At 54.2% G+C, this 24786-nt stretch overlaps 1 protein-coding gene across 6 annotated transcripts in view; it reads right to left on the reverse strand.

The window, feature by feature from the left end:
- Positions 1-3787: 3787 nt before the first annotated feature.
- The window catches only part of ADCY10 (adenylate cyclase 10), a 69407-nt gene continuing 48408 nt past the window's right edge, over positions 3788-24786 (reverse strand). For 4 of the 6 annotated variants that reach the window (XM_059147028.1, XM_059147026.1, XM_059147027.1 and 1 more), the window contains 13 exons: positions 21446-21515; positions 20956-21187; positions 19023-19130; positions 18540-18715; positions 15135-15291; positions 11989-12193; positions 11814-11910; positions 10790-10905; positions 9872-9989; positions 8629-8769; positions 8068-8263; positions 4854-5042; positions 3788-4193 (listed from right to left, as the gene is read on the reverse strand). In XM_059147028.1, the coding sequence (XP_059003011.1) occupies positions 4032-4193; positions 4854-5042; positions 8068-8263; positions 8629-8769; positions 9872-9989; positions 10790-10905; positions 11814-11910; positions 11989-12193; positions 15135-15291; positions 18540-18715; positions 19023-19130; positions 20956-21187; positions 21446-21515 (1967 nt within the window). In that variant the 3' untranslated portion in view covers positions 3788-4031. Of the gene's footprint in view, positions 4194-4853; positions 5043-8067; positions 8264-8628; positions 8770-9871; positions 9990-10789; positions 10906-11813; positions 11911-11988; positions 12194-13499; positions 14904-15134; positions 15292-18539; positions 18716-19022; positions 19131-20955; positions 21188-21445; positions 21516-24786 lie in introns of those variants that run through there. The other 2 variants (XM_059147029.1, XM_059147031.1) reach the window with 2 other exon arrangements.

Here is a 24786-nt window from a genome sequence, read left to right on the forward strand (position 1 = left end):
AAGTGGCCCACTAGGCACTCATATTCCACGCCCGGCTCTAATGAGCATCAGCATTGGACACCTCAACCCGGCATTTGACTAACTCCAGGTGGCTCGTTATAGCCCTTAACACACGAAATGAGTGAGGGAGAAGCCCCACATCTATTATGAGGAACAGAGAGATGAAAGCCAACGTCCCCTTACTCTCTGCTTGCCACATTCCTTCAACCATAACAAACACCACAGTAGACAACAAAAAGACAAAACCAAACAAACAACCACAACTCCAGTGGCCCTCATCCAGAGCCTGCTGCGGGGGGGGGGGGGGGGACACTTTCTTGGTTCCCTGCAAAAACAAACCACACAATAGACAACAAAAGAACCAGACAAAAACTGCAGACCCAGCGATTCCTACCCAGAACTTGCCACTGGTGGGGGCTATCTTTATCCCCCAACTGCCTAAGGGAACTCAAACCCCTCAACTGTCTAAGGGGAGGCAGGAGACTCAAACCCCCTCAACTGGCAGGGGACTCATACCCCCCAACTGTCCAGGAGACTCAAACCCCCCGACTGCCCAGGGGGACTCAAACCCCCTGTCGATCTATCAGCACAGGGATGGGGCATCCCTGCATCCACTCTAGCCCTGGGGAGCATGGCTGCATCCAGCTTCTCCCCAGTAGGCTATACCCTGGAGCTCCAACCAGAAAGATAGGATCCCAATACCCCCGATCCCCAATACCTCAGATCCCAATGCTTCCGATCCCAATACCTCTGATCCCAATACCTCCGGAGGCTTTTCCTAAAAATTCTGATGCTGGCTCAGTTCTCGTCGTTTGATCCCGGACGAGCCCCCAAATGTTAGGGTCCGTGATCAAAGGAACGAGACTGATACAAAGCGAAGGTCAAGCAAAACTTTATTTCACACCAAGCATCAAGAATCAACCAGTCGGGACTATCTCTTACAAAAAGGTGACAACGATGATCCCGACAAGGTCACTCCCAAGAAGGCCGCTCTGGACAAGGCTGCTCCATAGATGAGGCCGCTCCATGATTGGAGCCGCTCCCAAGAGGCCACTCCCAAGACGAGGCTGCTGCTCGATGAGGTTGCTCCCCGGACAAGGCTGCTCCCAAGAAGAGGCCATTCTGGAAAAGACTGCTTCCCAGATGAGGCCGCTCGCAACGACAAAGAGACAACGGTGACAGCGGCGATGACACAGAGGACAACCTGGATGACAGACTCTGCTCCCCACGATGCCACTCTGACAAGGCTGCCACCCAGAGGAAGCCACTGCTGCAGACAAGGCCACTCATGGCTCAGGGTGGCGAGGCATTTTGCAGCGAGGCTGCTGGTGGCTAGGGGCCGTTGGCATCTCAGGGTTGCTGGCGTCTCCAGACCGCTGGCATCTAGGGGCTGCAGACGTCAGGACCGCTGACCAGACTGCTGGCGTCTCGGGACCGCTGGCGTCTAGGGGCTGCACGTGTCGGGACCGCTGACCACTGGACCGCTGGACTGCTGGTGTCTCTGCAGCTCTGGGCTACTGAAGGCAGGGCCGCCGGTGGCTCGGGGCCGCTGGAAGCTGCAGGCGGCTGAAGGCTACAGGTGTTTCGGAGCCGCTGGAGGCGGGACCACAGGTGGCTCGGAGCTGCAGGCTGCTCGAAGCTGCAGGCGGCTTGAAGCTGGAGGCTGCAGGCGGCGGCTCGGGGCTCGGGGCCGCCGGAGGTGGGACTGCCAGAAGAAAGACCGCAGGCGGCTGGAAGCTGCAGGCTGTGGCTCGGGGCCGCCGGAGGCAGGACCACCAGAGGCCGGGCTGCAGGCGGCTGGAGACTGCGGTCGCAGGGACCACTTGTGGAGGGACCGCTGGCGGCGGTTCTAGCTCTTACAAGAGCTGTTACAGCTCCTCCACTCCGCCCACTCTTCCTTCTGCTGCCACTACAGCTCTCCTGCTCTCCTGCTCTCCTCACACAGCGACCTTTATGCGGTTAGTTGAGCCCCGCCCCTACACAGGTGGCCAATCGGATCTCAATTCACCCTAGTGGATATACACATGCCACACCCATTGGACATCTCCACCCGGCCTGCCCCGCCCCTACATCCGGGGTCCACAAGCACGTGCCTGTGGGAGGGGCAGGCCCTTACACCAGGAAGAGACAATGGAACCCAAAGGACTCCTTTCTGAGGCAGCTCAGCTAAGTCTTCTGAGAGGCTTTCCTGGGTGCTGCTCCCAACCACTCGATTCTTACCCTGCCCACGGCGGGGGCTTCACTGGTGGCCTGCTTCCTCCAGCGGCTTCATGAGCTGGTCAAGGGCAAGGATCGGCCCTTTATGTCTTCGTGTCCCAGCCTCCCGTCCATAATCCGTTCCTGGTACGTTGGGACTGTCGAGACGTGTTGGTTGGATGAGTGAGTGAATACAATCATGTACGAAATAATGAAGTAAGAAAACAAGTAATTTTTATGTAGCGAGTCCCCAGCTTCCAGGTGACCCAAAAGCTTTGAAGGGGATGATACTCCCATGCAGGTTACCCTTGGATGTGTTTTTCTTTTTTGAGATTTTATTTATTTGACAGAGATCACAAGTAGGCAGAGAGAGAGGAGGAAGCAGGCTCCCCGCGGAGCAGAGAGCCCGATGCGGGGCTCGATCCCAGGACCCTGAGACCATGACCCGAGCCGAAGGCAGAGGCTTCACCCACTGAGCCACCCAGGCGCCCCTACCCTTGGATGTGTTTATTTTAAAAACAGTCCTCTGTCCAATAACGGTTTTACTTGGACGGCACGTTATCTTTTCCAACACCTTTCCCCTCTGTCGCCTGCGAGCCTCACACGTGTGCGGAGACAGGGAGGTTCCGAGACAAGCCACGGGAATCGAGCTTGAGTGCGGCAGAGCGGCTGGAGTTCAACCCTGTAATTTCCCGGCTGCTCGTCTTCCCACGGTCCCAGGCCCCCAGGCCTCTGCAGCACAGCTGTGCCACCAGGATGAAAAACATACCCTCACTTAGCAGGACAGGGAGATACCGGCCTGTGAAAGAAACGCCGGCCTGGGGGCACTGCCGTGGAAGTCACCGGGAGAAATCTGGGCGCGCATGACAGGAGGGCAGGTCCCTCCCGTACAGGTTCCAGGGGAACCTGCTCCGGGACCAGAAGACGGCTGGAACCCACGAGTGGAAATCCTGGGGCACCTGCTTGAGACTGCCACTGGGGCCCGTGGGGGAGTCCGGCACAGCGGCTGGGCCGGGCGGCGGTGGGCTGGGTCTCCATGGGTCCCACACACGCAGGGGCTCGAAATGCCACTGACAACACTGCTGTCTGTGGCGCCCGTGGGGCTGCGCCGGGCTCAGGTCAGGATCCCCGAAGCCGTGCTCTCGCTCACTCTCTGTGAAAAGCTGACACAAAACAACTGTTCTGTCTGCCAGCAGGAGAGAGACTGTCTGCAGGTGGCTCCCGCGTCTGGGACACGCACCTGAGTGCTACCGCCTCCCCCCCCCCTTTTTTTTAAGATGTTATTTATTTCTTTGACAGAGAGAGGTCACAAGCAGGCAGAGAGGCAGGCAGGGCCGGGGAGAAACAGGCCCACTGCCGGGCAGAGAGGCCGAGGCGGGGCTCGATCCCAGGACCCTGAGACCATGACCTGAGCCGAAGGCAGAGGCTTCACCCACGGACCCGCGCCCGAGCGCGGTCACTTTCTTAGGTCAAACAAGCGGGCTCTGAGCTGCGCCTGTGCCCACCTTGGAGCCGCTGGTGTTTCAACCGCAGCGAAACCCGGTTCCACCAAGAGCGGCGGCTGCGCGCACAACAGACGGACGCCGAGACGCGTGAGTAACCGTCGGTTTAATGGGTTCACCCGGAGCGTGTCTGTCCCCGCACGGGCTGCGTGGGCCGCAGTGAGCTGGGCGAGCCGGGGACGAGGGGCGGTTGGGTGAGGGGGGCAGGGCGTGACCCCACGGGCCCTGCGGACCCTCAAGGAGCGGCGGGGGACGCGGGAGCCTGGGGGCACCGGCAGCGGGGAAGGGGGCGGACCGGGTCCTCGCATCCGGCTGGAGCTGCCGTCCGCGGGGCTAGAACGGATTGTCCAGGATGTTGACCCTCATGAGGAACTTGTTTTTCTGCACGTCCTGCGCGCTCGCCTCGCCGGCCGCCACCTTCTCCCAGGACGGGAGGCGCGCGAGCGTCTGCGGCCAGCAGTCGTCCGTGCGCTCCGAACTCGAGTACCAGCGCTCCTGCGCGGGCGGGGCGGGGTCAGCACGGGGTCAGCGCGGGCGGGACGGGGTCAGCGCGGGCGGGGCCGGGGTCAGCACGGGGGTCAGTGTGGGCGGGGCCGGGGTCAGCACGGGGGTCAGTGCGGGCAGGGCTGGGGTCAGCGCGGGCAGGGCAGGGTCAGCGTGGGCGGGGCAGGGTCAGCAGGGGTCAGCACGGGGGTCAGTGCGGGCGGGGCCGGGGTCAGCGCGGGCGGGGCCGGGGTCAGCACAGGGTCAGCGCAGGCGGGCCGGGGTCAGCACGGGGGTCAGTGCGGGTGGGGCTGGGGTCAGCGCGGGCGGGGCCGGGGTCAGCGCGGGTCCGGGCCCTCGAGCCTCGGGGCCCCACGCGCCCACCAACAGACGCCGACCCCGCCCGGCCGCCCGCGCGCAACCAGCCCGGGGAGGGCGCGGGGGGCGCCGCGTGGGGCTCCGGAGGAGGGACGGGCCCGGGGGCAGGGCGGGGACGCGGCGAGGGCCACGGAGGGTGAGGGACGCTCCACGGGCCGCGAGGGAAAGACGCGGTGGCGCACGGGCCCGCCGCGCCCACACGGGCCGGGAAGGCCTCCGGGCCTGGGAAGCCGGACCGCCGCGAGCTCCCGCGGCCCCGGAGGCGGCTGTCCGGTCCCGGCCGGCCGCGCCTACCTTGCTCATGTTCAGCCAGCACCTCTCCAGCACGTTCCCCTGCGTCTCGGACAGCTGCAGGGCCGTGTTGAGGAACAGGTCGCAGTTCTGCCCGTCCCCCATCAGGATGCACGCGTAGGCCATCAGGTGGTAGAGCCGCGGGTAGAAGACGGGGCCGGTGGTGTTCTGGGCCACCAGACTCTCCAGGCTCTGAAGGAGACACGGCAAACCCGAATCAGAAAGCGGTCGCGGCTCCCGCCCGGACCACCTGGAACGTTCCAAAGCTTCCGGCCAGGTGCGTTCCGGAGGCCTCCGTGGAAGCCGCGGCCAGGAGGGGACACGCGCAGGGGGGGAGTCTCAGCTGACGGCCAGACCGAGAGTGAGAGGTGGGGGCTCGCTGAGAAAACTCTTATTCTGGTGACCAAAGCCGCAGAAGTTACTGTTCGGAACTCGGAGCGTAGCCTGAGCGCGCCCGGAAGCCTAGCAGCCAGAAAGAGCGCGTTGTCACGCTGGGTTACGGGCTCCCGGCTCGTTCCTCCGTCCTTGCCCGTCTCTGAAAACAAAGCAAGCAGGCTGGATGGAGCCTGGTAGGAAGCAGAGGTGACAGGAGACGTGTCATCTTTCAGTCCCGGCCAACGGCTGCCCTCTAGGAATGTGGGCCTGGACTCACCAGATACACCAGTTTTTAAAAGAATCGGAAATTCAGAATTTTTTGTCGAATATCCCAGTGTTTGAATGCACTGTGTCCAGCTTAACCAAGACTTCTTTGTGAAGTATATACAGTTTTGCTTTGGGGGGGGTTAATTAATTTATTTGGGAAAGAGAGAGAGAGAGAAAACAAGCTGGGGGAAGGGCAGAGTGAGAAGCAGGCTTTCCTCAGAGCAGGGAGCCCACCCCAGGGCTCAATCCCAGGACCCCAAGATCATGACCTGAACGGAAGGCAGATGCTTAACAGACAGCACCCAGGCGCCCCTGTGCATATAGTTTTTCTTTTCTCCTAGTTTTATAATACTATCAACCTGAAATCAACATCTTTATAGATAAATTTTTTTGCCATCTGATTATTTCCTTGTAATAATTCCCCGGGAGACAATGAGGCGTTGGGGCATCTGAAAGCTGTTTTGCCAGAGAGCTCCCTGGGAAGTGCACGGGGGTCTCTCGGAGTAAGGATGGGTCTTCCTGATGTCTTTGCTAATTTCACCGTCAATGAACTAGCGTTTTACTGTGTTGTCGCACTTACTGCAGTATTACAGAGACGGACCCAAAACGCTGAGGTTTCTGGACTGACCTCTTCCATATCCATTTAGTCCATTGATTAAACAAATGAAACATCTAGGGACTCCTGGGTGCCTCAGTCAGTTAAGCATCTGCCTTCAGCTCGGGTCACGATCTCAAGGGGCCTGAGATCAAGCCCCACAACGGGCTCTCTGCCCCGAGTGGAGCCTGCTTCCACCTCCGTCTGCTACTCTCCCTGCTTGTTCTCTCTGACAAATAAATGAGTAAAATCTTAAGGGGAAAAAAAAAGGAAAGGAAACATCTACTGTGAACAGGACATTGTTCTGTGGGAGACACACTTTGCTCTCCATCTGTAGTCCTGTACTCTGTTTGCTCCTCCGTCACATCCTCCCAGCCCCAGGCCCCATCCCCTACCTGCTTCTCCAACTCTGAGAAACCCCAGACTCCTCGGGAGTGCAGAGAAGGGTTTTCCCGATGGCGCCTGCGGTATTTCGAACCGCCCTGGCTTTGGGACGAGGAGTTTCATTGCTCACTAACATGTGCTTCCCTTTCAGCACCTGCTGGTTTGTCTAGTGTATCTACACCGATTGCTTTGGCGGGACACATGGTGCTCCTTTGCTAGTAACCGATCGCTAGGAGGGATAGTGAGAGTCAATTCGCTTGTCACAGGTAATGTGCCTGGTACTTAGGAGAGAGAGGACGTTGGAATAGATCACGTGCAAGATGGTTAAAGAAAATAAACAAACACCTCTTTCTTCTGAGCGCCGTGGAGTCAAGCCTGTCTCAAGCCCCTCATAAGTCCTTCTTTCCACTTAGGAATAGACGTTTACTCTATCAAATTACACAAAGTCACACAATACATAATAAATCCATTATGTATGTTATCAACCTGGGATCAACATCTTTATAGATAAATTTTTGTAGTTTTTTAAAATATTTTATTTATTTATTTGACAGAGAGAGAGAGATCACCAGTAGGCAGAGAGGCAGGCAGAGAGGAAGGGAAGCAGGCTCCCTACTGAGCAGAGAGCACCATGTGGGGCTCATTCCCAGGACCGAGATCATGACCTGAGCCGAAGGCAGATGCTTAACCCGCTGAGCCACCCAGGCATCCCTAATTTGTGTTATTTAAGCTGTTAGGTTTGTGGTAACTGGGGACCTGGCAATGGGGACCAGATACACCTGTGCTCGGTGTTTAAGAGAACAAGGCAGGTAAGGGTCAAGCCCACGTAGAGATTCAGCTTCTCTCTCCCTTGGAGGGCTTGCCCTGTCCAGGCTGGAAACCCAGAGGCGGGCACCAGGTGTAACCTGCTCCCCAGTCGCACTCCCACAGCTGCACCTGCTGGTACTACCTGTCAGCTGGCTGTTCTAATTACATGTGTATTTTTGCACTCAGCGCAATTTTGTTCAGTGAGTGGAAGATACGCACGTTCTGATGCTTACACTGAAGCATTTGAAAACTCACTTTACGAGTTTTTTTTTTTTTTAAGAAGTTCACTTAAAAGACACATTCAGGATCAGCTGAATATTTTAAACTTGCACGTGCAAAGACTTACCTATCAAGATGTCTATCACAGGAGCAGCAGGAAAATGCTACGAAAAAATTTCTGTCCCAGAACACTTTGGCATAGTGTCTAACAAGATCTTTGAGATTTTATCTATAAGAGAAAACACTATGCTTCCCTTTAACTCGTGCTGTAGAAAACAATGTACTGACAGGAAACCATTCACAATTTATTTTGATCGCACGTTTTATAAAAATGGAAACGTGCGTGTGTGCGCACACAGAAAAAAACCTCAACAGCGGTGTCTCGATAGATCAAAAGCGGTTATCTCTGGGTAGTAAGGTTGTGGGCAATTGGTGTTTTCTTTGGATTCGGAGGGGAGGGGTTACCTTAAAAATTCGTACTATAAACATGTAAGTTCTGGAATCCAAAACAAGAATTATCACAAGGTGGTAGACAGAGTCCACTTAAGGCACGGCTCAGCCTGGACTCACCTTGAGCAGCTCAACCCCGCTGTCCTGGGCATTCTCGGACTGACCCTCGATCTGCTTCTGAAGGTAGAGGACTTCCCCCTCCATGTACCTACTGATCCCTTCGTAGTAGAGCGCGGTGGGCGTTCTTCTGGGCACCAGGTTTTTAGCTCTGCTGGAAAACTCGTGGAAGCTGTCCCAGTCCTGCAGCCGGGCATACCTGTGGCAGCACAGAACGAGGACGTGAACCCGGGGGCGCTCGGAATGGGCTGCGGTTCTGACCCGGGTCTCCCGGCAAGTCCAGCTCCCAGGACCTGGGCCGGGCAGCCGGCCGTGCGCTCCCCAGGGGGACCGTGGGCTGGGACGCCGGGCAGGATTAGAGCGGTTTGAAGCAAACAGGGTCCTCGGACACTCAGCTAACGTTAGCAACCAGTCATTTAACTCTTTGGGCTGTTTTAAAGCAAAGGCAGTCGGACGCTTGGGGCTATAAACCCAGAACTTAGACACTGCTCCAAGTCCGGAGAGAGGTGGCCTAGGCCAGTGCTGCTCCAAGCGGGGGCCACAGACTGGGGTCACCAGTGTCACCTGATGCTCTTTAGAAAGGCGGGCTCGCAGGTCCCAGCCATGCCTGCTGAATCACACACGGGGGAGGGGGCAGGACGCCATGTGGACGAGTGTGAACCAGCTGTGCCCACTGAAGTGGACAAGCCCTGGCCTAGGCCACAGCTGTGGAGAGGAGATAGAACAGAATAAAAATTAGGATGAGTTTTGGACCTTAGATTCCTTGACTATTCATGCACATGGGCAAGCTGTCTTGACTCTTTGGACCTGTAAGGGTAGTTAAGTTTTAGAGTTTGATTTCTCCAGGGAGTTTGTAACCATGTTCTACTCAATCTGGGAACGGCTCTGGTGTGGGGCACTTTGCCTAGGAATGCCCCCTGCTGCCAGGTAGTCTCAGCACGACGCTGACAGACTGCACTAGAGGAACGTGTGGAGGAGACAGGAAGTCGACGGGGCGACGTGGGGAGTCGCTGGGGGAGGACGTCCGTGAACGTTCTGGAACCTTGCTGCTGATCTGCTTCCTTGAAGCTAGGACAGTAGCTGCAGCTTTCCTCAGGGAAAACCTTGATGGGTAAAAGGCGTGAAGCCCCAGGCTCGGTGGGTTAATGGGTCACCAAGGGTGCTGCTTCCCCTCCCGCCATTTCCTTCCGTGCGTGGGAGCCCCGCGACCTGTCCTCCCCTGCTTCCCTCACTGCTCCAGGGTCCGGAGGGACGGCTGGTCGGTGACAGCGGGACCCGAGCTGGGCGGGGTAGCCCAGGACCTGGCCCTCTCCGTCCCGAGAGGCAGAGCAGCCCACCGGGAGCTTCGTGCGGCATCTCTCTGCCACGTGGGGGCCAGAGGCCTGTCTCACTGCGGCAGGACGGCGGCCTTCCGGAGCTGCCTGCTGAGGATGGGCAGGTCTGATGCTGGGGTTCAGAACTAGGACGCCCACCCCACTGCAGACAGCGGCCCGCGTCACTCCATCTCGGTGGGGCAAATGGTGCTGTTAGGCGTCTTCCTCAAGCCCCAGACCCTCCCAGAAGCAAGGCTTCTTCCTCTCTCCTCACCACACCTGTTGCACTGAACACAGCCCAGGGGGCCTTGCCTGGGGGGAGGAACTAGGGGGCCTCCAAGGCCCCTTCCAGTGGGAGCCCACGCTGCCGCCTTCAATCTAGCTCACGTATAAATTGTAAATTCTTTTTCTTTTCTTTTTTAATCTCCTAGAAGTCTTCTTCAGGGTTCAACCTGTTCAAATTCGGGACTTCGGTAATAGGCGACCCCCGTTACCAGATAGCCACGGAGGAGTAGAGACCCAGGAGGATGCCGCTCTGGAACTTGAGGATTCTGTTGTCTTCGTTCTGGCGTATGAATTCCAAACATTCTTCAAACGTCTTATAAACAAACCCTAAAGAAGAGAGAAGCAGAAGAGCTCTGGTGGTGGGATGGCGTGGTCCTGCTGTAGCCTAGAGCCCCCAGGGGAACTTCCTGCCTGTGGGGAGAGCCCGTAACCTCTGCTTACTTTATGAATCGAGAGGGCCCTGTGGCAGGCCACAAGCTCGAGACCACACTGCCCAGAGGCCCAGCTCCCAAGCCAGCCCAGGCGGCAGTGCGGTCTGAGCCAGCCGTCCCCCGGCAGCCCTGCAGGAGTTGGCCTGAGTGCGGCCCGGGGCCTGCCGTCTCCCCACCCTTGCCTCCCCGCTTGGCCGCAGCATCTGTATCCCTTCCCAGAATCCCATGGTGGGGACTGAATGCCAGCTTGGCTCCCCGCGGTTCACTGTGGACACTGAGGCTGTACCCAGGAGTATCCAGGCAGAGCTTCTTTTCCAAACCTGCAAAGCTACCAGTGCCCAGACCCATGAGCCCTCCTGCCCTTTGTCCTAAAGCACAAAGTCTTTAGCATGTCCTGCTACCAAGTACTATAGAAAAGGCACACAGAAGACCCTGTCGGTCCCTGTACTGGGGTGAGGTTGGTCTCACCCTTCAACGGGCAGCTCACACCCACGGTTTGTTTCCTCGGGACTGAACTGTCCTTCCTGACCTCCCAGATGGCTCCTCAGCTCTCCCACCACGCTCTGCCCTTCCCAGGCCTAGAGGTCTTTCCAGCCCGAAGCCCAGTGGTCTCGAGACCCCAGCCCTGACCGCGGCCGCACCCCACGGCACACCCACTGTCCCCTGCTTCCCTGCACATCCCCAAGCCACATGTACCAGAATAAAGCATGATGTCCAGGCAGACAAAATAGAAGAATGCCTTGCTGAAGATGTGCTCCTCTGTTACCGAGAGGTCCCACAGCCACCCCAGCACCTGGATCAGTTGCTTGTTTCTGCGGCAGAGGAAGGAGGTGAGGCCAGGAGGTGCTGGAGGACAGGACGGAGCAGACTGCCGGCCTTGCTTCCATGGCACCCACGACTCCAGACCCAGATGGCCCCTACGCAGATTTCAGACCCACCCCCAAATCTCAGATGGACTCTTTGCTTAAACTGTTGTCCCAGACCTTTGTATCAGGGCAACCAGAGTCAGGCCATGTCAGCTGGAGCTTCTGGCCCCGGTGCTCTTCTCTGAGCATTTGCCTCCCCTGTGAGGCTCTGCCCTTTCCCTCCAGAGAAAGCCTGATCCCCACAGCAGCATGGCTGACGGACCCTCCTGCAGTCACTGGCCAGAGCAGACAGACTGGGGGCATCATATGTGCAGGGGCGCCTGACCAGCTTGGTCAGGGGAGTGTGCGACTCGATCTCGGAGTTGTAAGTTTGAGCCCACGTTGGATGTAGAGAGTACTTTAAAGAATAATAACATCTTAAAAAGAAAAAGAAAAAAAAAAAGAACGTTGTGCAAAGAACAGGAATTCCAACGACTAGGAGCGTCCGTTGCATCTTACTGTAAACCCTGGTCCTCTGCCACCCAATGGCCAGGGTAAAGCCAGCCCTGGGAGCTCAATGACCATGGCTTCCTCCCTCTAGTTCTGAAAAATGCTTTCAGCTAAATACCTGCTTTGCTTTTTTCTTTTCTTTTCTTTTCTTTCTTTCTTTTTAAGATTTTATTTATTTGACAGAGAGAGATGCAATGAGAGAGGGAACACAGGTGGGGGAGTGGGTGGGGGCATTGGGGGAGGGAGAAGCAGGCTTCCCGCCGAACAGGGAGCCCGATGCCGGGCTTGATCCCAGGACCCGGTGATCATGACTCGAGCCGAAAGCAGAGGCTTAACCCACGGAGCCCCCAGGAGCCCCTGCATACCTGCTTTTCAAGAAGAGAGATTTGCTGAGCCAGCAGAGGACTATGTAATGTCTGTTGGGGTTCCGCAGCAGTGCCCACATCTTGTGGGCTCGAGAGCCTGGGAAGGAAACCATTCCGGTGTACCCCAGGGTGTTACCTGTACCCCGCGTGCCCCTTCTCGCCTGACAAACCTTACCTAAGTCAATGGCCAAGTCCAAGTGACCCATTAGAAGCTTGGTGTAGCCCAGCGTATCGGCCACATAGGACACGATTTCGATGCCCATGCCTTTCAGGGGGAGGTTGAAGATCTGCTCCATGGCCATGAGTTCTTGTTTGAACCACACGCCCTGGTAGCCGGCCAGCTGGTGATGCAGCGCGTAGTCCAGGTAGGCCTTGATGATCTGAAACGGTAGCGGCGGGGCAGAGGAGGGCGACACTGAGGCGAACCGCCGCAGGAAGCCCAGAGTCGCTGCCCAGGGCTGGCCCGTGAACACATGTTTACTAAGCTTGAGGACGGAGCCGGTCCTTTGGGCGAGGCTCGGGCTGGGGGACAGACATCCGCCTGGGTCTCTGCTGCCTGTTTAGTGGACGATTCAGGACACGCTCAAGGGCTCCCACAGAGTCCTTAAGCTAAATATAAGGATGTTAATTTTGTGAACAATGAAAGCAGTGACTTCTCTATGTGACTGTACGACCACAGAGCAAAGAGCTGGGCAGGGTTCGCTCCAGGGTGCGGTACGCCTCTGGGGGAGGAATCTGAGGGGCAAGGGGGACTTTACTCTTCACCTTCTACGTCTCTGTGATGTTTAATTTTTAGAGCAAGGACGTCTCCTTCTGTTAGCTAATAAACAAGAAAAGGGGGTTTGGCTTGTTTGCTTTCAGAAAGAGGAAAGCGTGGTTGGAACGGAATCGAGAAACCTCCCCGGAAGTCCGCTGCTCCCTGAACGACGATTTTAAGCGGTCGAGTTGCTCCAGGGTATGAAAGCTTGGTGCGGGTGAGGAGGAGGCTGCTCCTGCTCAAGAAGGTTCTGATAGCCGAAGGGCTCGCAGTAAGGGCCGTCCACGGAGAGAAATTTAGGACAAGGGGCTTCTTTCCCAGAATTCTTCAAGTCACACAATGTGTTACAGACAGTACTGCGGGCACCTGTGCAGCCACAAAGCCCGTCAGAGGGGTTCTGTGCTCCTGGTCTGGGCTGTGTTTGCGGCCGGGCTGCCAGAGGGGACGGGCAGCCGGAAGCTGTGGGCCAGGAGCGGACGGCCAGGATGATGACATGTCCACCGCTGTACCGGAGCCCGGGACCCCTTGGATTTGGACCCAGAGCATAGAGTCCAACTGCTTTACTTCTTGGAGAAAGTAGGAAGCTCGGAGGTTATGTGGCTTGGCAGCGGTCACACCATGGGGAGGGGAAGTTCCGGAAATCGCTCTCTGGGGGCTCATTCTGGTCCCTTCTGGTTCCAACAGTGAGTGTCTCGTCTGCTTCTGAGCACCCAGGTGACCACTTGCCAGGCTGCTCTGCCTTCCGCCACAGGCATATTGTTAACGAGCCTCCTTGGATTCACTTTCCAGTTCTGGCTTTCCCATCGCAGTCTCCTGTCCCCCAGCCCCAGTGGGGAGGGGGATGAAAGGATTTCATTCACTGAACGTTTGTGGAGACCCCACTATGTGCCAGACGTTGTTACTGAAGCTCGGGACACAGGAAAGGTAACAGACGAGGACCCTGCTCGCACGGACATGGCAGGCCAGTAGTGGACGCAGGCGACACACCAGCAAGGGCGCCGACCAGATAATGTCAGCCGGTAATAAGAGCTACGAAAACGGAGGGAGGGGCTGGAGAGTCAGGGGGCCAGGTGGGCCCAGAAAGGCCTATGGAGGAGGTGACCGCAGGCTGATCAGCACAGAGCCTGGTAAAGGTCAGGGGATGGGCACTGTAGGCAAAGGAAACGTCCGCAGCAAAGACCCTACAAGGGGACTGAGCTGGATGTTTGAGGAGCCGGCAGGAGGTCTAATTCGGCTGGCTTTAGTCGCCTGGGGAGCCACCGGAGGAGGACGGGCAGAGGCTGTTCTGAAGGGCTTCGTAAACATTTCTGTATCCCGGGGTACGGGACGGCCCTAGTGCTGGGGACAGACTTATGGCTAGGAAGTCAAGTCCCTCCACCGTTTAGAGTGCCCTCGGCCATTTCCCTCAATTCCAGATCATCAGTCACTCCAAGAGGAAATCAGTGCCCCACAAGAAACCCAGACATGATGTGCTTTTTTCTAAAGGACCCGATCAATCTTTAGATGAAATGGCTTTAGTTTTGTGATCTTGTTTTGTCTTCCGGAGTTTTCCACGTCTAGCTAAAGACTTCCCAGTTTATCATTTTGTCGGGGCCAAGGGCCGGTTGCTCCCAGACGGGCCATCAAAACCCAGCACATTCAAGAAAAGCTTATTTTTTAAGGCTTAAACAAATTGATTTATTTTTTAAGCTGAAATAAAATTAACATCTGGTGTTACGCTAGTTTCAAGGACGGGTTCGTTACCTGTCTCTCGACTGGCCGCTTCACTAGGAAGAGAGCGACTAACAGATGCCTCTTCTGTTAAGCAATTCCTCTGCACAACAGGGTAACACCCTTGCACCTTCCTGCTGACCGCCCTCCTCCCCTGTGTCCCCTCAAGCCCCAAGCCCTCTCCCTAGCTCCTAGAGGCCTCGGGTTGCCTCCTCGTCTTTGGAAGTTCTTGTCTCTGTGGATCCCCACACAGACGCTATAACACTTGACTTTCTCCTGTTAATCTGTCTCATGTCAGCTGAATCTTGGTCCAGGTAGAAGGGCCCTGAAGAGTAGATGAGCTTCCTCCTCCCCACCAGTGTGGACTCGTAGTTCTGCCTGGGGCTCCGGAGACCATTCCAGGAGGGCACGAACCAGTCCCCGCTACTTTCAGGGTTTCAGGGCATTGCCGTGTGTGGAAAGCACAGTGCCGGCCCAAAACCACCACAGAAAATCCTCGGAGGGTGGTCCTGAACAGCTCCTCGAGGGCGTCTCTGCCTTTCACTGTCTTTGGGCTGGGAGCAGAAGGACTGGCTGAAGACCAAGCGTGAGCTGTCACCTGCGGCCTCTTCCTCCCCTGACTCCTGTGGGGGACACGTGTGACATTCTTCCAGAAATCTCCCAGCTATCTTACCGTGAATGCCTTGCTAGTGGGGGAAACAACCTCAGGTTGACAATGGCAAGGCCTGTGGTATCCTGTAGGTCTTCTTTAACATGTAAATGTCCCTTTTTCCTCACTCCAACTCCGTGATCTTGAAGAGTTTCCCTCTAAATGAGATGCAGAAATTTAAAAAGCCGCTACAAAAACACTCTACCTGGAAGTCATCTTGAGTCTCCAGGGCCGTGTTCACTTGCATCATAGCTGCCAGGTGGCCGTAATACTTGTGGTGGAAAAAATAATTTAAGCTGTAGATCTGCCAGAGCAAGGAGAAGCAGGCCGTCTGCCTGTAGAGCTGCGCCAGCCTCCTCTTCCTGTGAGAGAAAACAGACACGTGGGACCGAGAAAGAAGGTGTCGTCGCCTGCGTGCTGGAAGGGAATTTGGGGACAGAATCCTCGCTCCTGGCTGGGAGGTGTAAGCCGGGGGGAGCGCGAGTCCCGCCTCCATGACGAGCTGGAGAAGCCCAGGCACCTGCATTTTGCACATGGTCCCCCACGAATGGGGGCAAAGTACCGACTTTGTGAGGATTAAGATAATTTATGCAAGTCACCTGTCCCTTGTCAGGTCATCGCTACTTAAATGAAGTTATCTTAGAAGCAAATTTATATAATTCATCCCATTGGATTCTGAGAACAAGCCTAGAAGCAAAGGAGAAATAACCCCATTTTACGCAAGCAACTGAGACTCCGACAGTTAAACGACTAACCCACAGCCACACAGCCAGAAGTGGCAGGGCTCTGTCCCCTTCAGCCTGGCCACTCCAGGGCGTCCTGTCCTCCAGTGAGATCACTGCTGGGAGCTGGGCCTCAGCGCTCAATGAAGGAAATGAACATTTTTCACAGTCACATTCTGCCATGACCTGAATTCATATGTTGAGTCCTAACCCCCAAAGTGAGGGTAACAGGAGGTAGCCCTTTGGAAGGGGATTAGGTCATGAGGGTAGAACCCTCACGAAGAGGGCTGGGCTCTTATAAAAGAGACCCCAGAGCTCCCCAACCCCTTCCTACCATATGAAGATAAAAATGTCTGTGACCTAAAGAGGCCCCTCTCTGACGAGGCCCTGCATTTGGGTCTCTGACCTCAGACGGGAGCAATACGGTTCTGCTCATTAGAAGCCAGCCAGTCCGCGGCGTTCCTCTACAACACCCGAGTGGATGAAGGCACATCACAGGAGGCAGGGAACCGCCTGTGCCGGAGGGTGTGCAAGGGGAGGGATGCAGGAGCGCCTGCACACAGCGTGTGGGGTCCCAGTCGGCTTCAACAAGCCGTTCGCCTGGTCCTGGAGCCAACAGTCCCTTCTTGGAGATCGAAACGCGAACCTTATCTTATTATGATAAGCCAGCTGGCTGCAACATTAGTTGAGTTAACAAAGCCCAAAATTTAGGAATTAATGACATTGAATCTGTTATGCAAATTACTTTTTAAAGCCTCCCAGGAAACAAGGTAGAATCCCTCACAGTGTAAGACAGTCATGAGGGCCACAGAAACCGACACTAACATTGCTTCTTGTCCTGTTTTGAGATCAGAGCCCTTTGACTGGCTGGTGTCACAAGCCCACAGCTCTGCGGTTTCCTCCTCCCAGCACCCTCCCCTTTACCTCGTGCAGGGAACTTCTTACAAACAGGACTGTGACAAACAGGACTGTTAACGACCAGGGCCCGATTTCGGGAATGAAGATGGGAGATGCCCAGTTAAGTTTGCATTTCAAAACAATCAATGATTTGTTGAGAGTGCATGTGATCAAAATATTTGTGTGACATGTATGTATCCTAGAAAATACTCGGGCTCCTGGTTTCAGCTCAGGCAGTGATCCTGAGGGCGTGGGATCAGGCCCCGCACTGGGCTGGGCCCCGTGCTGAGCATGGATCCCGCTTAAGAGGGGGTTAAGCCTCTGCCTTCGGCTCAGGTCATGATCTCAGGGTCCTGGGATCGAGTCCCGCATCGGGCTCTCTGCTCAGCAGGGAGCCTGCTGCCCCTCACCCCCACCCCCCACCCCCGCCGCTCTGCCTACTTGTGATCTTTCTCTCTCTAAAAATAAATAAAATCTTTTTTTAAAAAAAGACTCTCTCGGGGCGCCTGGGTGGCTCAGTGGTTTGGGCTGCTGCCTTCGGCTCGGGTCATGATCTCAGGGTCCTGGGATCGAGCCCCGCATCGGGCTCCCTGCTCCGCAGGAAGCCTGCTTCCCTCTCTCTCTCTCTCTCTCTCTGCCTGCCTCTCGGCCTACTTGTGATCTCTGTCTGTCAAATAAATAAATAAAATCTTTAAAAAAAAAAAAAAGACTCTCTCCTCCTCCTTCTCCCTCCGCCCTCCCCCCTCATGCACACTCATTTTTTCTGTCTTAAAATATATATATATATCCTCTGACCTTCGACGTGAACTCGGCAAGCAGGCTGTGCTTGATCAGACAATTCACCAGTGACCCAAACTCTGATTCCCTCCTACCCCTTAGAGAGATCTCTGCTGAACTCTCCCAGCCCCCTCCCTCCTGGTGTCTCCTGAGACGGGGCCACCGTTCCCAGGAGCCTGTCCCTAACCTGCAAAGGAGCTCATTTCCACTCCAGGCTCCCCCACACATCAGGGAGCACTTCTGGGGGAAGGCAGTGGGCTCAGAGGGGTGCATAGCAACGAGCTCCTAAAAATAGATGTTTGCATCTCGGGCAGAACCTGGAAGGATATTGCCCCAGTCCCTCTCAGCGCCGGAGAGGTGTCCTCTGTCAGCCCTGCAGATGCCCAGCAAGGTGGCATTCCCCTTGGCGCTGAATGGATAGGCGGAGTACATCCAAAAGCTTTTGTTGTGGGACATTCCAAACATACACACAGTAAAGCAGAAAAATATCATGAACTACATGCATGGAACACCTGGCTTCAACGACTCCGAACCCAGGACCTGAACTCACACCCTGAGATCGAGGCCTGAGCTGAGATCAAGGGTCAGATGCTTAAGTGACTGAGCCACACAGGGTCCCTCCCTCCCCCGCCATTTTAATTGTTATCGTTTTTTATAGGTACAATTTACATCCATTGAGAAGTATAAATTTTGCCGGTTTAATCTTGACCGATGGCTACGCCCCTCACATCCCCACATCCCCCTCCAAATCCATACATGGGTGGGCAGTCTGTCCTCTGGCCAAGGTCTTTGGGACCTTCTACTGCAGTCTGGGCAGGGACGACACCCCGTGTGGTGTCTGCACCCCCGGCTGGAAAAGGGCCCGAGACTGAGGCCAGTGAGGAGCAGCTTCCTCGGTGCCCCCGGCTTCTGGGAAACACGGCGTGTCAGAGGGATGGAGGGGACTCACCGGGGCAGGGCGCCGGCGCTCGGCTTGCGGGGGGCTCCCTGCCTCCCCTTCACAAAAGCTGCTGGGACGCGATTGGGGCCACGCCACCTTGCCTGGGAGCCCCTCACTCCCTGACTGGCCCCCCCGGGCTCCAGAGAGCCTCAGGGCACGGCCACCAGGCCTTCCCGCACCCATTAGAGGCCCAGGCTTTGGGGGCTGGTGGCGTGTGTGCAAGTCTCTCTCCTGGGGACTGAGACCTCGAGCTCGTCCCAGCTCAGTCCCTTACCCTGGACGCGAGCTCTCTTGGGCCTGCTGATCCGCGTAGTAGAAGTGTCTGTTTTTCTCCACGTGGGTGTGAAGAAACAGGGAGATTAAGTTGTAGGGGAAGACCCTGTTGAGGAGCCTCAGGGCCTTGCGCAGCATCTTCTTGGCAAGCACCATCTGGCCCATGTTGAAACAGACCTACGGGGAGAAGAGAGCAGGACAACGTTCACGTCCACGGCTGGAGCTTGTTGGAAAACCTTTCGTGACGATGTCCCCCATGAAGACGAGGAGGAGCTGCCGGCGAGTGAGGCCGCAGGCCGGAGCAGCCAGACCTGAGGTTCTGCCGTCGGTCCGCCCAGGGTCGGTGGCTGGAGGGCAGCTGGAGGAAGGGCAGGGAGGGCTTCTGCTGCTTCTGTCGACCGCCCCTGGGACCGCCGACACGGGACCGTGTGTCTAACGCCCCTGGGACTGCCGACACGGGACCGTGTGTGTAGCGGCGTCTTACCTGACCTTTGAGGCTGTAAAAGGCCGCGGCCTCAAAAGTGTGACTCCAGGATCTGTCGTCCTTGAGCATTTTCAGCAACCGCTCTCCCTCCTTCAAATACAGGTGCGCCTGCAGCGGCGGAGGGGCACAAGCATCTGTTCAGCGGGGGTCCGGCCACAGAGGGCCACCGCCCAGCCTCGACCGAATAGGCAAGAGCGGCTGCCGTGGCAGGACCCCCTTCCGCCCCCAGCCCCGGCTCTGGAGCTGGGCCTCCCGGCTCGAGGCAGCCCTGGGTGGGTCAAGCCCCTGCTGAAGATCCTGGCCACCGGATCACTTGCTCCAGAGGATGGAGCCAGGGCAATTTCCTCCTCTGAGTAACTCCACCCCCGATGGCCCCTAATTCCAACAATGTGTGCCCTGCCCCCGATGGTGTCCCCACGTCTATGAGAAGCTGATCTCCACTTCTGGAACAAGTTATGAACCACTCCCATTTCCTTCGCCAGGGCCGTCTTCAGGAAGCAAGGCCCTGAGCAACTCTGCCTACCTCATTTATGACTTACTAGGACGTGGTTAGACAGGACGGCCTTAGTACACGTGAGCACCAAGGCAAGGTCAGATTTGAAGAGTAAAATAAGGGAAGGTGATATCTTCAATGTCACATAGTCCAAGATGGGAGAGAGAGGCAATGAGTTGACCCGAACCTACTAGATCATTTCTGATGGGAGACAGGATGCAAATGGCACATTCCGGGTGACTTGCACGGGGCTCTGCTTCCCTTCACTGTCTTCCTGGCCATCCCCACTCCCTGCTGACTGAGGGGGCGCTTCACAAGTTGGTCCTCAGGGCCACTTAAACCTTCTATTCTTGGGACTCACTGACCATATCCCCCTTGTCTATATGTCTGAGTGTGTATATGTACATAAATTAATACGCATAATGATACCTCATATGCGTGGATGACTTTCATCTTTAACATAAATTTGAGAGAGCTAGGGCTTACCAACATTTTTAATGGTTTAATTTTAAAATTTCATAAAAATCTAAGGTATGAGGTCGATTAGGCTGCTGCGGTTGTAAATATGGAAGAGACCACCGGTGTAGACAGGAACCGCAGGCCTGTCTCCTCAGAAACGGGGGTCAAATGGAACAAGGCCGGGGGCGTTTCCTGCAGTGAGATCATGCAAGGCCAGTCTAGCTAGCGGCGCTACGGAAAGTGGTCTCCGGTCAAGGATGTTGGAGAAACACAGAACTAGCCAGATCCTCTAGACGATTACACATGTCTTAGCATATTAAGTCCATGAAATATTTGCAGGAAAGAAACCCATGTAGCTATTCAGCTCAGTGCTTCCCAACTTACTTAAGAATGAATTCTTATTTCATTATACATTGAACCCCCACATGTCTAGGGACACATTGCCCTGGAATATTATTTATAATTATCCCGGGGAACACTAGTGTTTTGGGGATCTAAAGGAAATGCATGATGATATGGCACAAATGACATGAGGACCAAAGTGGGTGAGCTCCTTTGGGGACCACAAGACAAAAACCAGATCTGTGCTCATCCAAAGACCTATAGGTGTTTGTGCTCACAGGTGTTTAGGAAAGACAGAAGGTCGGTGCCACGGGACATTACTGAGGAAGCCTCTGCTGAAACGGCAGCATCGATACATTTTGGGGATGAGATAGGACGTCCACCCCCTTCCCATCGAGGTAGACAGTTCCTGGCACGTTTCTTTTGAACAGTGTGTGATGCTCGCTGCAATTTCTGCTTTCATCTCTCAATCTCAGGTCATTTCCCTTCTCAGGGTTCGATTTTCAGAGGAAAGGGGAGCCAGCAGGTGTCAAGAACATGAAGTGCGACAGGAGAACCCTAGAGCTGCCCTTCAGGTGCTGTGGTCTCTGAACTGTCTCAAAGGCAGGGTGGGGGGCTGGCGAGGGGGGAACACCTTACCATGTAATTGTCGCCCAAGATGAGATAAGCAGATGTAATTTCTAGGAAGTAATATAAGGCTTTGTTGTTTTCTCCCAAAGCCAGAAAATGGTGGGCCAGAGGCATGATGACCATCTCTACGATCTCCTCACACTGGCATGACTCCAGAGGAATGATGTCTTCTTCAGGCATCTTCATTTTTGTTATGATGACATCAAAGAAACTCAAGATCTTTTCTCTTATTTCTTCAGGACTGTCCAAATGCAGAAGTAAATAGGAGGAATAAGTGGTAGCCACGCTTCGCTTTCGATGTGAAAATATCTTTAAAAACTCATAAAAGAACAAGGTAACCCTGATGTAGATGCCATCGACCAAACTCACCATGCACACACCCCAACATGTCCCCACTCGCACCAGAGAGGCCGAAAAGAACTGACCAGACAGAAAATTTTAACAGTATTCTGTGCTGAATGACAAATGTTTATGCCTAAGCAATTACGTATGCCTGTACCTGAGATTTTCAGAAAATATCTCCGATTTCTTAGGAGTCTCTATTTTGGAAAAGGTGATCTCTTCTTCAGCTAGAAAATAAACAAAGAAATGAGTCGTGTGCGTCACGACGTGTTCCCTGTGGGAGAAATGTCGGGTCCGCCAAAGACTCTTGCTGCCCCTCTCCTGACACAGCACAGGCTGCCCACACAGACGCCGCAGGGGAGCCCTGGTGATCGTCTAGGATGGAATTCTGTCAGGCGTGCTGTGTGGCGCCTGTGAGCGGAGATGGCCTGGTACCGCCTCCACTCTTTCCTTCTGCCAGAGAGCAAATAATTGTATCTCAGGGATGACAAAAGGACAGAATGGAAGCAGCTTGTGCCCCTAACTTACTGTGTTCAAGACCGTTTGTCAGAACTTTCACTGGATCATTACATGTGCAGGAGGAAAATGATTCTCTTGTGTCATTGCGGAGGACGGAAGAACTTCCTCTGCCCCTCAGGGTCCTTCTAGCTGAACTAAGTCAGACTGACGTGAGACAGATTAACAGGGGAATCAAATTTAATTGATGTCATTAAGGGGAACCCATGCAGACATGGAAATTCCAAAGACAGGGAAGAGACATAAAGCTTCCAAGAGCCAAGGACAAGGGTCGGGGGTCTGGGGGTGTCCTGAGGATACAAAGGGAGGGAAGACCATTAGCAAGAAGGTGAGAGGAGATGCTTGGAAACAAAGGGTGTCTTCTTATGCAGGGAGGCGTCTTAGGTCAGGAGGAATCCCTGTTTGAAACTCTGTCTTGCTGGTAAAGCAGGCCGTGGAGGGGCAGGGGAAGAGCTTTCTCTGAATCTGCTGGATCTGGGTGGCTTTTAATTCAAAACGATGTTTGTGCAAAACGGCCCATGTCAGAGGGACCTGCGGTGGCTCCGAGAGTGTTAAACCACTGCAGTGTTGGGGCTGGTTATAGATGCTAACATTATCCTAATTTACCTCGCAGCAACTACAACTGTGAATAGAGGGTCCGATTCCGTGGAGAATGGTTGAGTACATACTTCAGAGGCTACCTAAAGGGCAGAGAGCTTTGAACTCAAAACCTTCCGTCTCTCCAGACTCCAGGAGGTTAGAAAATTCCCTAATGATCTTAAAACAGAAACAAATGAGGATGGTCGGATCTTCCCCATGCAGAGGGAAGGAAGAGCCCTGGGCAGGGGAAGGGACTGTCTCAGACTGCCTGTCAGGGATGGCGATAGGACTGGAATCGAGGTCTCCCAGCTCCAAGGCCACGCATTACTCCACCGATCTTTCGATTTCTAAACAGGCAGTTTAAGCATCCAGTTCTCATCTTCTTTTGAAAGCCTTCTGTGCCCTCGTCCCCATGGATTTAGGGCCCCAACTCCCCTGTGCCCTGTGCAGAGCTCCGTCATGGTCCTTACTGTCACACTGTGTGGGAATAATTGCCCACGTCTCCCCGCAGACTGCGAGCTAATGTATTCCCAGTGACGAGATGCGGAATAAATTGAATGATGCCTTTTCCTTCTACTCTTCTGAAATTGGTTCTGTAAAGGTTGCCTGTGGCTACCACGTTGCCAGATCCAAAGTCCGCGTTTGTCCATGTGTTACCACACCTCTGAGCAAGCACTCAACACAATCTACTGCTCCCTCTTTTCACCAGGTTTTCTCACAGCCATTCTCTTGGTTGTTTGGTCGCTTTAGTCATCGGCCGCCCACTGTGCTGGCTCCTACTCCTCTAGCAACATCCCCAGAGCTGGGGAGCCTCCCTCTCGTCCTGGGCTCCCTTCTCCATCCACAGTTTTCCCAGGTGGCCTCCTCTGCCCATGACAATGAATTCCAGTCACATGCCCACGACCACCAGCGGTTTAATCTCTGAGCCTGACCTCCACCCTTAACTACAGATTCGTGTACCCAAATGCCTCTTTGGCAATGGCTGCTTGAATGGCTAACAGGCATTTAAAAATTAACATGATCCAAGCAGAACTCGTGGACCTCTCTTTCAACCTGTACTCTGATCTTACTAAGCATCAGAGCCATAGATTGGTTTTCTTAATGGCAAAAAACCTAGGCGCTGTTTGGATTCTTTCTTTCCCTCATCACATTCAGCCCATCATAAGTCCTGTTGACTTTCCCTCAAAACATACCTGAATCCATCTTCTTCTGTCTTTACTCTAGCACCACCCCAGTCCACCACCAAATTTTATCTGGACAAGCGTGAAACACTGACCTCCCTTCCGGTCCCATCTCTGTATCTGTTCTCTACAGAGAAGACAGGATGTGTTTTTAAAAACATGACTCAGATTTCCGTGCCAGAGATTGTTGGTCCGCTATCTCAATTCTATTGTCCTTTTTCTCCTTACAAATAAAATTCAGTTTTACTCAGGGCAGCTACATTTTCCAGCCTCCCTTCCAACTGGATATAGTCGTGCGACTAAGTTCTGCGTAGGATTTCGAGACGATCCCTTAAAAGGGAAGGGGGGCATCCCTTTCTTTCTTTTTCTTTTCTTTTTTTAATTTTTAAAAAATGTATTTATTTATTCTGGTTTCTCTTCTTCTTCTAGTGTTATATGTAAACATGATGGTTGGAATTCCAGCAGCCATTTTCAGACCAAGAGTTTCTGATGATGATGAAGCCTTCACATTAGTCCCAATGATCAGACAAAACATTTTACATGAGAGAGAAATAAATTTAACAGTAAATAAATTAAAGCCATCTAGCTGGGTCCTTGTCACATGTAGCCAATACTAATTCTAATTAATAAATCTCCAAAGTCTTCCAACCCCCTTAGAATAGAAGTCAGACTATTTATCAAGGCCTATAATGTTCTTTTATGGTTTTCTTAATTAATCGGTTTATTGTCTATCACATCTATCACCAGCCTTCATGAAAATTCTAATATATGAGAATAGACACATGTCTATCATTTTCAGTACTATATCTCTGGCACCTAGATCACTGCCCAGCACATAGTAGATGCTCAGTAAATATTTGCAGAATATAATACACTTGGTTTTTTTTAAGATTTTATTTATGTATTTGACAGACAGAGATTACAAGTAGACAGAGAGGGGAGGGGGGAAGCAGGTTCCCTGCCAAGCAGAGAGCCCAATGTGGGGCTCGATCCAAGGACCCTGAGATCATGACCTGAGCCGAAGGCAGAGGCTTAACCCACTGAGCCACCCAGGCGCCCCTATAATACACTTTTTTTTAAAAATCAATAAGAAAAATGAAATGCTATTTCTCCTTCAACATATCTCTCTCTCTCTCTCTCTCTTCTCTCTCTCTCTCTCTCTATATATATATATATATATATATTTTTTTTTTTTTTTTTTTTTTTTTTAAAGATCAGTGGT

The sequence above is a fragment of the Mustela lutreola genome, chromosome 14 (genome assembly GCF_030435805.1).
Source record: "Mustela lutreola isolate mMusLut2 chromosome 14, mMusLut2.pri, whole genome shotgun sequence".
NCBI classification, from domain to species: domain Eukaryota; kingdom Metazoa; phylum Chordata; class Mammalia; order Carnivora; family Mustelidae; genus Mustela; species Mustela lutreola.